Raw genomic sequence first — 12,900 nt, 5'->3', positions numbered from 1 at the left:
GTTATAGTCAAACATATAAAGAGCAACAGCTGGGAATGAGTTAACATGTCTATATATATCTGCTTGTTAATCGAACTGGAGTTGTTGGCAGGTAAGACAGACATTTTTATTGGAGAGCAATACAAGAATGGGCTCAGAGCCCTTCCAAGACAATTTTCAAACCTCCCAGAACCCTGGAGAGAGACCAGAGAAAGAGGCCGAATGGAATGAGCCAAGTTCAGGGGTAGGGGGCCGGAAATTAGTGCCATGAAACATTAGGGGAAGACTGGTATTGCGTGTAAATAGGAAAGAATACAGCTGTGGTTTTATGGAAATTAGATCTTGTCAGATGAGCAGAGTAGATTTTTTTTTTTAATGGATCATCAACTTCATTTATAAAGAAAATGTGCTGAAAATTGTTGATTTGTGTGCCTTAGTCTTACACAACACCAATCATATCTAATAAAGCCATAAAGTATTAAATCCTTTACAACAGACAAAATGCAGCAAGGAAATATAAGCACAAGAATCTTAAATCCCAAAACGATCTTTATGAGACTTTATGTGGTTTCTTCTTCCCTAAGTGCTGTCAAAATGTAAACACTGAAGAAAATATTACATTATTTAAGGAAAAACATACAGGTGGTACATACTACTGGGATGGAAAATAAGGCATAGAGGTCAGCTATACAAACTAACCCAAGCTGCTTTTGTAAGGTGTGGAGAACAACACATTTATTTTGATACTTCCAAAACCTGATCTTGCATGAATTTTTTCCCTCTGACTACAGGTATCATGTGTGTAACTGCCATGTACAAAAAAGATTTGGGCTTGTAAATGAGCCAGTTTCATTGGGTGCTTGTGCTTCAAATGTCATCTAGGTTTGTCTTTGGGTGTCTAAGTTCTGGCAATGCATACCAGGAAAGGATGGAGACACATGGTTGATAGAGATGAGGTACGCTTGTTTTCTCACTCTATACTGTTCCTTGCTCCTCACACCTATAAAAATGGCTGAAAACTTTTTCCCAGAAAATAAGGTACACTTTTCAAAACAGTTTTCACTACTAGATCTGGAAGCCTGCATAGGAGCAGTGAGAGCTTGGAAGGGATGGAGAGGGGAGCAGAAAGCTCCCAGGGCAGGCTCCAGCACTTGTCCTGTGGGTAAGTGAGCATCAGGGCATCTGGGCTGCTCCCCACCGTAAACCCACCATTGATTGGCAGGCAGCACGTATGGATTTTTGCAGCCAGTCAAATGTCTTTGCTCAGAGCTGGTACCAGCAACCCAAAGCCCATTGGTATCTATAGTCAACAATACAGAGATGTATGGTGGCATGCACATATGGGAGCATAGGCAGAAGCCTCTCTGTGCAGGGAATGTTAGCATGTATCTCCCTGCTGGAGTGGGACAAGAGTTAGTACAACTCTTCTCCAGAGTCTAAGGGCTGTGCAGCAGACCTGTCAGTGTGCACAGCACAGAGTACAACTGGGCTGCACATGCTTGAACTTTCTTTTTATCTGGTAACCTATTTATTATTTTTTACAGCTGTATAATTCTGGCAGACACTGTAGCACCAAATGTTTCACCATGAGCTCTATTGCTGTAGGGGTTTCACTTCATAAGTTAATCGATGCAAAAATAACTGCACCATCAATATTGATTGGATCATGAAGGCTTTGGCAACTGCAATAACCTGTTACTTCCAGGCTGTTTTGCATTAGCTGTGTGCACATTAAGGAATGCCAGCACCTATACAGTTTGGCTTTGCAGATTCACAGGAGGAGCCCAGCAGTCACATAAGGAATTAAGTAAAGATCCTTGATGGGAGTTTCAATTATTATTATTATTTTTCTTGACTACAGAAAACTGTAGCAATGTAGCTCACAGGCCAGCAGTTCTGCCATCAGCCAGTGTATTGGACAGCTTTGCAGATGGCATAGGCTGTCCATTTGTGAAAGGTTGCTTGACCCAGGGGGCCATTAGCAAGATCTATAGGCAGAGCAGCCTCTCTGTGACAGCAAGTGCATTTAGTGCCCTGGGTTGACCTGTCCCTGCTATCTTCTAATGTGGAAGATTTCATCTGAACAACTCCCCTGCATCTCCTTGCTGATAAATGTCTGATACTTCCCACTCTCTGCTTGTGCTGCTGGCCAGAATCTGACTCTACATGACCATCCAAAGCCTCCCCTTGTGAGTCTGAGGATAAAACCAAATGAGTTTTGCACTTTCGTGCCTCTTTGTCACTAAGAGAGGGGGATGCTGCTCCTTCCAGTGCTCAGTACAGCCATCCTTCAGAGGAAGACACAGCTTATCTTCAGGATTATGTTTATATTGCATCTGCTTGATGTCATTTTGGAAAGATCAAGGTAGATTTTGTGATGCTTGGAGACAGCTTTAATTCAGTCATATCAGTAACTTCCTGTTCTTTAAACTCTGATGAAACTTCTACAAGGGAGAGAGTGATACGTATCCTCTTAACATAGGTTTCTGATACAACAGGATTTTAATTGGGCACGGTGTCACATCTATGTAAGCTTTCAATCTGGTTCTCCCCCCATCAACACACACATTTTTTTTACACTGAAGCTGCACTGAGTGGAATTTGAGTCCCAGAAAAGAAGTATTTACCACAAAACTAATGCAGGTCTAGGGTGGCTGAGGCCAATGTGTTGTAATAACTGGTATTTCTTGTCAGGCTTTCAGTAATTAATGAGCAAGAACATCTTTGGTGCCAAATCTTGCCCAAAACATCTGAAGCTTCCATCAATACCACCAGAAAATGGAAGAAGGCTGCTAGGGCTGGCTGTACTGTTACCTATCCCAGTGCTTCACTGCAGTACCATTGATGAGCTCACAGGACAGCCCTTGAAGGTCTCACATCTCCTACCAAGTAGGCGATTCAGATGGCAGTCCTGCTGGAACAGCACACTGGTAGCAGGGGCTTTTTCCCTTCATATAACAAGAAGCTCAATAGGTGATCCAAAGATTTATGTGTCTTAATGCAATGGTATCATGGTAGGGTAATATTTCCCAGCGTGGGGATGTCTTTTCACCATATCCCATTCACCCCCACCCTCCCTCTTCCATGCAGCTCATGTTGTCAGACAAATGACTTGAATGGTGGAAGTGACAGCAGGTTTATGGCTGCTGTCCCTGGTATGAAGACCAGTTTACTGCTTCCAGCTCTTTATCAGGATCTTGGTTTTGAAATATGCTTTTCAAGTCTACCATGTTTGGTTTATAATATGCCCTTGACTTCAGTTCTAAAACGTGGATGAAAGACTCGTTGTCTTTCTTCATGCAGTAGTCGTAATTGTTGGCACTACTAACAGGCAAACATTTTTAACAGTTGAAAAGCTGTACAAGTTATGAGAGACCTACTTTGCTACATCTCTGTTATCTTTTGATGTTAAAACCTCAGTGTCAGAGTGATTGCATTAAATGCTGCTGGGATATAAAAGAAAACCCAAGGTGCAGGGTAAAGTCGCCTCCTTCCAGTGTGGCAGAAGCAATGATGTGCTACTGCATGCAGAAGGACTCCTCTCATTATTTCTGTAAGCCATGCAAAAGCATGTGAACGAGACAGAAGTAAGTATGTAATGTCACCCTAGTACATTACTGTGAAAAATTAGATTCAATCAGAGATTTCCTAAGTAGCATTACTGCTGAGAGTCAGTGTGGCAATATCCTGTAGAGCAACATAAGCAGAACTTGGATTTTTATATGTGTTATATATGTGTGTGTACATATGTGTGTGCATATGCATATATATCTATCTGCAAGTGCAGGAGAGTGTTGTGGACTCACTAGAGAGGAATGGAGGTGATAGAGAAAAATCTCTAGAGAACACAGCAACCTCATACTAAAAGCTAATGTAAGAAACAACTCATATGTTAGTGATATTGATTTTCTAATGTGTGCTTAAGCAACACACGGTCGTTATCCCAGCACGTTTTTTTTTTTTTTTTGTTACAGCTGTTCTTTATATTCTTAACATGTTCAGTTGTGTGAGCACTGTCAGCCACTCGTTTGCTCAAGCACCACAAGGAGCCTAATACATACCTTATCATGCCCTTCATACTCACAACTTGTTACTGCATTGCATGTTCTTTCCAATTGCTTTGTGTAGATTAACTTTTATGTGATGATATCAAAATGCTGTTTATTCATTTCTCCTTCAGAGACATTTGGAGGAGGAAACCAAAGGACTTCAGTGTAGCCAAAATTTAAGTCCTAACTCTGTAAACTTACAAGAGCTTTAAGAGTGTGGGACTCATGGCACCATCTTATAAAGGATATCTGTGTCAAGGAACAAATAGTAATTCTCAAATTACTAAGCAGCAGCAAATGTGAGGAACCCATTCCTTCTTTGGGACTCTAATGAGGTTAATAATTGAACATCTTCATGAATGCCTGTAGTTTATGGGATCCATAAACTACAGGTAGGGGAGAATGGGACAAAGGAAGAAAGACTGCACAAAGGTGTTAATCTTAGTGAGAACCTGCACTAAGATAACAGGGCCAAGTGTGTAAAAGAAAGGCAGTGATTGACTTTACATTTTAAGAATGCAATTACAATTTGAGAACAGGTGATTTTTAGACAAACAGAAAGCTATAAATGAAGTGTTTGGTGGAAAGAAACTGGAAGAATCCAGCTTCATTGTACCTAAATATGTTGCACATTGATTAGGGAGATAATAAGATGAGGTTTCCTGGTGGAAATGGTATTTATTGGAGCCTTGAGGTCTCCAAGACCCAGAATAGGTGTATCTAAGTTTTGATTATCCAACATGAATTGTATCAATTGTGGTCACTGCGTCATGTACTAATAAGCACTGGTCTATAAAGGTAGCTTACTCACATTTCTCTTGGGGAGAAAGTCAATTAACAACACAGTGACGTTTTCCAAAAATGGAAGCAGTCCTTGAAGCAAATCAAGTGAATGGAGGGGAAGGAGAAATTAAAGATGACCCTAAAGGATGTCAAAGCTGACTGCAATTAATTCCAGAGTGGATTTTTAGGTATGAATTTTGGGAAATGTATTTTGAGTTCTATGTTCTTCCCCTTAGTAAGATCACTGGAAAATTTTAATTGGAACCGCAGCCTCTGATGTTCTATGACCCAAATCCTGAGTAGAAAGAAATGGCACAAGATTGTATTTCAGAAGGCCAGTGTAAAACATCTCCTCAACAATGAGATGTAATTAGGAAGCAACATAACTCAGCTTTAATTATTTTAAAAGCCCCGTGGTTTTGTCCACCAATCTAGTATTCATACAAACAAATTTCTCAGTGACAATAAGCTCACAGGCAATACATGAATTCTAAGAGAAGTAAATTGATCAAGTGGTAAAAAAAAATATATTCCTGAATTGCAAGTTCTTTGCTAATGAGTTTTGGTGTCCTGACTTTATTGTCAGTAGGAGGATAAAACAGATTTTAATTTCTTGATTCTTGTTGGTCTTGGCCACATCTGATCCTCTCTTGTGTGATATTCAAACAGTAACCCCTAACTCCCAGCTGAATGCATTACCCTAATTGTGACCTGCAAGCAATAGTTTGTCCAGATGCCAAAGAAAAGAACAATTCCCTCCCCAAACCATAAGCTTGTTCCTCTAGGCTAGACTTTGAAATTGAATCAAGTGGCATTGCTTTTATTGCCAGTAAAACAAGACTGGTAGCAAAGGAAAACTGAATAGACCACATGAGGCTCTCGGCAGTTTGCACTTTGAGAGATTCATTCTTTTATTAGAGCTTTATCTTCTGTGATGATTTAAGACTTGCATCAGGTTTCTCAAATGAATACTAATTGACCTGCTCTGAACTGTCAGCAGTTTGGAAACATCAACCATCCAGGCCATGTCTCAAGAAATCCAGTTGTTCTCTTTGATCCTAGATTAGAGCGACTGGCAGCAATGTGAGAGCTCTGTAGTTTCTTACGCAGTTCCAATTAGTACAACACTTGAGCTTTATTCTGTGAAGGTACAGTAATGTAGAAAACTCCATGGAATTCCCTCATCAGCTCTATTCTTTTTAAAAATACATGTATTGGTTTTATACCAGCATCTTCAATCACACTTAGCACTCCAATTATAGGTTTAGTAATTCACAGGGCTTTAGCTTCAATGAATCTCAGAATGCATGCATGGCTTGATTTAAGAAAGATATTTTACTTGTGTTTCATACACAAAAAAAAGAACAACTGATAATCAACAGTGGCTTAAAAAATTAACACTACTCCACTTTTTCACAAGTGTACAAAAAAAGAAATCATGAATTTACATTCAACGGTAAAGCTTAAAGTCCACTCTAATAATAGTTGCATTGACATTCACATACACAAGCACAGAATAAATATTTCAGGATTCTTATAAGAGCATACAGCATACATACAGTACTTGAATTTTACATAATAAGTGTTAATAGGGTCAGAAATTCATAATCTCATAGAAAAAGTAAAATTAAAGTCAGAAAAGGGGTGTGTAGGAGGTAACACCAAGGTACTGCACAGAACTAGCAGGTTAGTAAATCCATTTGCGTGAGGAGTTCGCTTCTGCTTCTTCATATTAGGACAGTTTGTTTGCAAAGGTGTATTCAAAGTGCAGATTAATGCAAAAAAATTAAATTCATGTATTCATTAATAACATGCAAGAGGCAGCCCCCAAGTGACCCGACAGAATAAAGCTGTTATTGGCAAGTGGCCGATATAATACAGATGTCTCAGGCAATTTTTCTAAAGCACTTTAGTAGCAGCAATTTTAATTTATAATGGCTCTAGATTGACTTCTGTTTGGGTTAAAGGGCATCATATTTCTATAACATTTACAGCTATATTTCTTTATAAATAAATATCTCAGATAACAAACAGCATAGTTAACATTTCTTTTTTCTCTCTTTTTGCATAAGTGTCGTGGAAAAACTCTGACCTTTTCAGAGACAAAATGTGCAAAATAATCAAAGAGTGGCAACAGGGACACAGAGCATCACAGTCAGTCACATACCGGGATGTCAGCCCAGCCCTCCCTACAGCATTAGGGCCTTGCTGGGGTAATGCAGGGCTCCCAGGGACAAGTTCCCAATGGCTTGCTTGGTAAAAAGATAACATTTATGGTATCTTAAAGAGCTGTAAATGTGAGGTTTTCTTTGTAGGAGTGTGTACAATACGTCATGTGTATGACTCAGTATTCCCACACAGTGACTTCTCAAAGTTTGAAAAGTCTGGTCACCTTTCAGACATTTCCTCCCCAGCCTGAACATCTCTGAACATGTAAGTTTGTTAGGTATTTCCTCTGTTGCGTATTTACCAGCTCTTCTTGCATCTTACAACCTGGTTTCTTATCACCTAGCTGACATCTGCACACAAAGATTTCCAATCAGATAGAGGGTGCACAATATTAAAACTTTTAAACCTGCCCTGTAAGTGTCATCAAGACAGGAGCACAGGAACCACAGTGCAGAGAGTCCAACCTCTCACTGGCTGTACTGTGAAGATTCTCCTTTTCGGCGTAGGAGAAAGGAAACTTGTGTCTGCTTTTTAGATTCTGAAAACAAGCCAGAGTGGAGAAAAAGAGTTAACACCAGACTTAATAAAGCTTTTCAAGACAAAACCTGTTAAGCAATTTAGACAGACACCATGAATTTCCTGCGGATTTTCTGAAGTCTGTACGTACAGGAAATTTGTTAACAGGAGGAAGAAATTGGGAGTTGCTACATAGGAGAAATCTGCCATTATTACAAAAACTGGCTAAGGGGGTTCTTTCATTATAAACCCCTCACTGGTCACTGTTCTCAGTGGTGCTGTTGCCCTTTTCTTTTTTCTCCTGAGTCTTGTTTCCCTTCTTCTTTTTCTTCTTTTTCTTGGTCTCTTCCTTCTTGCCAAAGGTTATGAAGTCACTTTTGTCAATTTGGCTGTTTGGTGGCTCCTGCCGGATGGAGATGATTGCAGGAGATCCTGGGATAATGAATTTGTCTGGCAACTCACCAGGACCACCTTGCTTCGAATTGCCGGGTCCAAATTTAAAGGTCCAGCTGTTGCTGTTCACACCAGCTCCCACTGGGGGGGACACCTCTCCTGCCTCAGGTTCTGAAAAAGTAAAAAAACAGCAAAAAGAGCTCAAAACGTCATGATATACAAGGATTCAGTGAGTATTTAGCCTCATAAATGAAGTTCGTGGCTTTAGCCTATGCCTGTGCTGAGTCTTGGTGGTCTAGCTGCTTATCTGGGTGTTACTGACTAGTCCACGTCCCAGCTGTTCAGTGCTAGATTGACCCCCATACCGCTTGGCTCCATGTGCTTTGGATTCCCCGTCGTGCCAGAGCATTGCTCTCTGTATTCTTTATTTCTGAATTTGAAGTGTTCAGTATAAGAGATTGTTGTGAAACAGCCCACTGGTGTTTTGTATAGCATGATACCCAAGCATCAGTGCTGCACAGCACAGGGGTTTGTTTGAAGGTGCTAAATCTTTTGGGATAGTGTTAGAGGAGTGTCCAGGGCAGGGGGAGTCAAACTTATGCACATCACCCATGCTGAGTACCACAGAAAACCATCCTATCAGTTGTGTTAAGAATTCTCAATAGAGGGATTGAGTTGGTATGTATGTATTGCAGTATGATCAGCAGACAGGGCCCTGGAGCAAAATACACGGGTGTAGTGATTGCCTGGACAGGTGTGACACAGGACTCCTACAATCAGGATGTAGAACCTGACCTCAGAAATATTCACTGAGTTACTCAAGCTGAGGTTCTACCCATCTGCTCTTCTGCCAGGAAATGTGGTGACTCTTGAGAGATGGAAAGCTCTTCTAACCTATTCATTTATATGTGAAGGGGGAAATCAGAAAGGGCTAGTGCCAAATTTGCGGTGAGCTGTCAAAAAATGGTCTGGAAGGAAATAATACTGCAGTGAGTCCTCAAATTGAGAAACTCCTCACTACTAAGTTCCTTTTTTCCTATTGCAATGTCACAACATAAAGGCTGGGAAAAAAAATCAGCCTGGTGACCATCTCTAGTTTTCTTGAATCAACATTGCTACATGGTAGATTGCAACACTTTATACAGGCAAATATAACTTCTGTCCCCAGATTTAGCCTCACACTATGTAAGTTCTTCATTTTCCTTCCATGGTTTTGCCATGAGTGAGCCAGTAAGATGGGAACCTTCATGCACGTTGCCTCAGCAAAGACAATTTTCCAGTGTAATGAGATACTCTCACATGATGGAAAATCTTAAAACCTTGCTGTTTTGTGTCTTCTCACACTCTGAAGAGTATTTGTGGTTTATACAGTTCCCAAATTGGGTTGGGACAACATATTCACTTCAGTGTATCCCTTTAAGTACTTGAGGGATTCTGGTCAGGTGAAAGCTCAGTGCTTATGCATTGATCCTAAAGCCATCAGATCTGATGAAAAAATGTTCTTATCTATACCCTAAAAGCACAATATTAACCTGCTATGCTTGTAACACTCATAGCCACACACAAATTCTTGCAATAACACACAAACACTGCTAATCTTGTGGTTCTCACGAAGTCTCTCCACTGCATCCTGGATTGGATTTGCCCAGCTAAACAGGCCAAGATCTCCAGTGGGGAAGAAAGGATGGTAATGGTGTTCACACAGTTTTCTATGTTGTGAGGTAGAACATGTGTTGTGTGCATACATAGGGCTTTCCTGATTCAAAAGCTAAGGGACACATTTTGCTGCCTGACAGCTTCTTTCCTGCCTGGCAGCAAAACAAACACTTTTGGCAAGATTATTCCTCTTCACCTTTTTCATACTTACACAGTGTGTCCACGTTACAGAGCCAGAGAAATCTGTACACATCAGCATTGCCTCTGACTTTACCTGTGTAACAGTTTTACCACAGGGAATCTTTTTAAAAGAGTTTATACGGCTGCTTTTACAACATGATGTTGGATCAAGATTTAGAAGAGCTTCTTCATTTTGCCCTCAGACTGCCTCTGATGATGAAGCAGCTTTAACTTTGAGTTTATGTTCTTTCCAGGAACTGCTGAAGTACTTTCAGTGACCTTAATTTAATCTCTTGAGTCTCAAATATATTTATTTTTTTTAAGATATTATTAATGCAGAAGTTCTTCTATTCCGTTTTGGTGAGCTGAAGCTGTTCTGTATGTTTCCTATGACCTTAACTCTCAGCTTCAGATTTATTTTTAATGCTTGTTGTTGGTAATGGAAATGTCCTAAGAAGCCCTTTCATACTAAATACATTAATACGAACCAGCTTTCATTTCTGCTTAATGGAATATTTTGGTCAGGTACATTTCATATTGCTTTTGTTTCTTTGAGGCAATAAATTACACATGTGAGCATTGAAAATGTGAAATGTGTTCTGGCCTATTTCCAAATTATTTATCATTTGTCTCTTTTCAGCAATATAAAATGTGAACTTCCACAGAGTACACAATAAATTAAGCCCTGTTTGACAAATAAAGTCCTCCTTCCCAACAAGGCTGTGCAGCCTTCAATCCAAACAATTCTGGCCTAGACCCAATGCTATTTTCCTGTTCTTGGCAGAAACAAAACAAAATAAAACAAAACAACCCACAAACAGCTGAAGGTGACCTCCAACCACTTCTGAACCATTCTTGCTCTGGCTGGGGATGGCCCTGCAGCAGTGAACAGCCTAAAAATGGGTTTGAGACATGTAAGGTTACAACACCACTCAACGGATCTCACTGCCATTACTGCACAGCCAAAACACATCTTATTTTTAACATGTGGCCATTCACTGTTTTAACATTTGGCCATGGCATTTCAATGTGGCCGTATTAGGCTGAAGACAGGGAACGAGGCAATGACTCTGTATTACCCATTTTTGTAATAAAGAAAACTTGCAAGAGCCTTTAAGAACAGAGGGTACCCTTGCAGTGCAGTACCTTTTTTTTCCTTGAATGAAAGCTCTTTCCAGGCTAACAGGCTGCACGTACACGCCTGCATTACTGAAATCTGATTGAGAACAGGATACTGACCCTTTAATCTGGTTCTGCCCAGACAAATCCACTCACCAGATGAAGTCAGTAAAACATATCACAAATCCAACTGACATCATGCAGCCAAACACAATGAGCCCACCATTTCAACCTTGCAATCTCTATTCACCTAAAGACTATGGTGCTTGCCTGCATTTCTATGTGATTTCCATCCTCCCCCCCCCCCCCCCCCCCCAGACCTTCAATGTTTGTTGCCATACAAACTAAGCATATTAATTATATTCCTTAATTCTCGCTAAGCCAAAGGAAACCAATTATCCCTGCAGCTGTGTGGAGAGCTTACATGCAAAAAGACTGAGATGGGCAGAATGTAATGAGTTAATAGCCTTCGTTTCCTAGGAGAGGGGCTTCCACAGCCTCCTCGGGAAATTTCACTTCTGCCTGATTTACCAGGTAATGTGTTTGCATTTGGACTGGCAGGCTGGAAGGTCACAGTTCAGCCATCCTAGGAGCATTGCATGTTTAGCCATTTCAGATCAAGGATAAATGTCACGTACCACTGAGTTTTCAAAGCTCCCTCAAACATCTCTTCTGTTTCTTATCAGCAGGAATTTAACAACAAACATTTTCCACTTATGTGCTATTTTACGTTTAATGGGATTAGTTGCGCTTCTCTTTCATGCTTGCTGGGTCTTGTTAAATGCCTTCAAGTTGTTTGGTAAACTTAGAGGAACATCTAAATAAAGCAAATCCCTCAGCTACGTTTATACCAGTTCAACTGAAACATCAAACTTCTCTTCCAAGAGCTACATAGGTGGCTGGCCGGTTTTCTTTAGGCATAGTGCATACATAGGAGTGCACACCCTGCCCATTTCCTGGTATAACTTTGGAGACTGTTCCCTCTCCTCTTTGACTTATTCTCCAGGAATATGGCAGCCTTCATACAGAAAGATCAAATCATTTTTAAAATGTGCGCACGCAGCAGAAGTCAGAATCTAGGTTGCACCTGCAGCTCTTGATGCTCTCTCGCCCGTGTGTCTGCATGCTAAAAGGGAAAATGAACTTTTCACCCCTTCCATTTCTTCGTGGTCTCAAAATACAACTGTCTCAGTGGACTTTAAATGGAACACACAACCACTGAGGCTTTGCAGTCGAGTAGTTCGTGTATTTAGTTGGGAAGAAAGGACTTTTACGTTGCCTTTCTGAATACCTATTTTTCAGGCCAGTAACTTTTACCTGAAATGCACTGGGCAGATTTGGGTGCAAAAGAAAACCTAGATCCTAAAATCACACGGCTGAAAGTTTGAACCATTTGCTATGGTGTTTAGCTACCTTTTTCTCTTCCAGAGGCACTACACATCACATGCTGTAGCCCTCCACCTCTTACAGGACTTTACAACCATACTAATCACAGTCAATAAGCACTTGTTCATCAAAACCTAATAGCTCTGAAAGCACTAGACAGAGCATCATGCTGATGATACAGACTCCATAGTCCCAAAATGTTGGCCCATCTTGTACTGGGCACAAGATTTGCAAAGGACAGGACCTAAACTCTAAGCCTCTATTTTTTCATTATTATTTGCCCTTTTTCCCCCTCCTTTTATTTTTCTCTTAGATGTGATCACTGAGTGAGGTTTCTCCTTCCTAACCAAAATACCCACCAAAATAGCAGGTACCCAATCTATTTTTCACCAAGGAGACAAGCATCCTAGGAAGGCAATTCAACCCAACTTTAACAAGTATTTTAGATGAAGTGGATTCTCCTCACTCCTCTCTTCTCTCTACTAGAGCCGTCTTACCTTTGCTTCCTTAACTATGGATAAACCCTGGTGAGCCAGTACAAACTAGAAAGCTGGCTTCTGGATGGCCACTAAGAAATGAGATGAAATCCATGCTCAGAAGCCAAGCTAAGCAGCAGTATGACTCAGAGGATGCTGTACTAATAGCCGTGCCAAAGTACTTAAAAAAAAAA

At 40.6% G+C, this 12,900-nt stretch overlaps 1 protein-coding gene across 11 annotated transcripts in view; it reads right to left on the bottom strand.

The window, feature by feature from the left end:
* Positions 1–6,279: 6,279 nt before the first annotated feature.
* The window catches only part of LOC125700310 (protocadherin alpha-C2-like), a 168,839-nt gene continuing 162,218 nt past the window's right edge, over positions 6,280–12,900 (bottom strand). For 10 of the 11 annotated variants that reach the window (XM_048960818.1, XM_048960817.1, XM_048960819.1 and 7 more), the window contains one exon: positions 6,280–8,060. In XM_048960818.1, the coding sequence (XP_048816775.1) occupies positions 7,750–8,060 (311 nt within the window). In that variant the 3' untranslated portion in view covers positions 6,280–7,749. The remainder of the gene's footprint in view (positions 8,061–12,900) is intronic. The other variant, XM_048960822.1, reaches the window with a different exon arrangement.

Source organism: Lagopus muta, chromosome 14 (assembly GCF_023343835.1).
Source record: "Lagopus muta isolate bLagMut1 chromosome 14, bLagMut1 primary, whole genome shotgun sequence".
NCBI lineage: Eukaryota > Metazoa > Chordata > Aves > Galliformes > Phasianidae > Lagopus > Lagopus muta.
The sequence above is the reverse complement of the archived record's forward strand: the minus strand, read 5'-3'. Positions and strand labels throughout refer to the sequence as shown.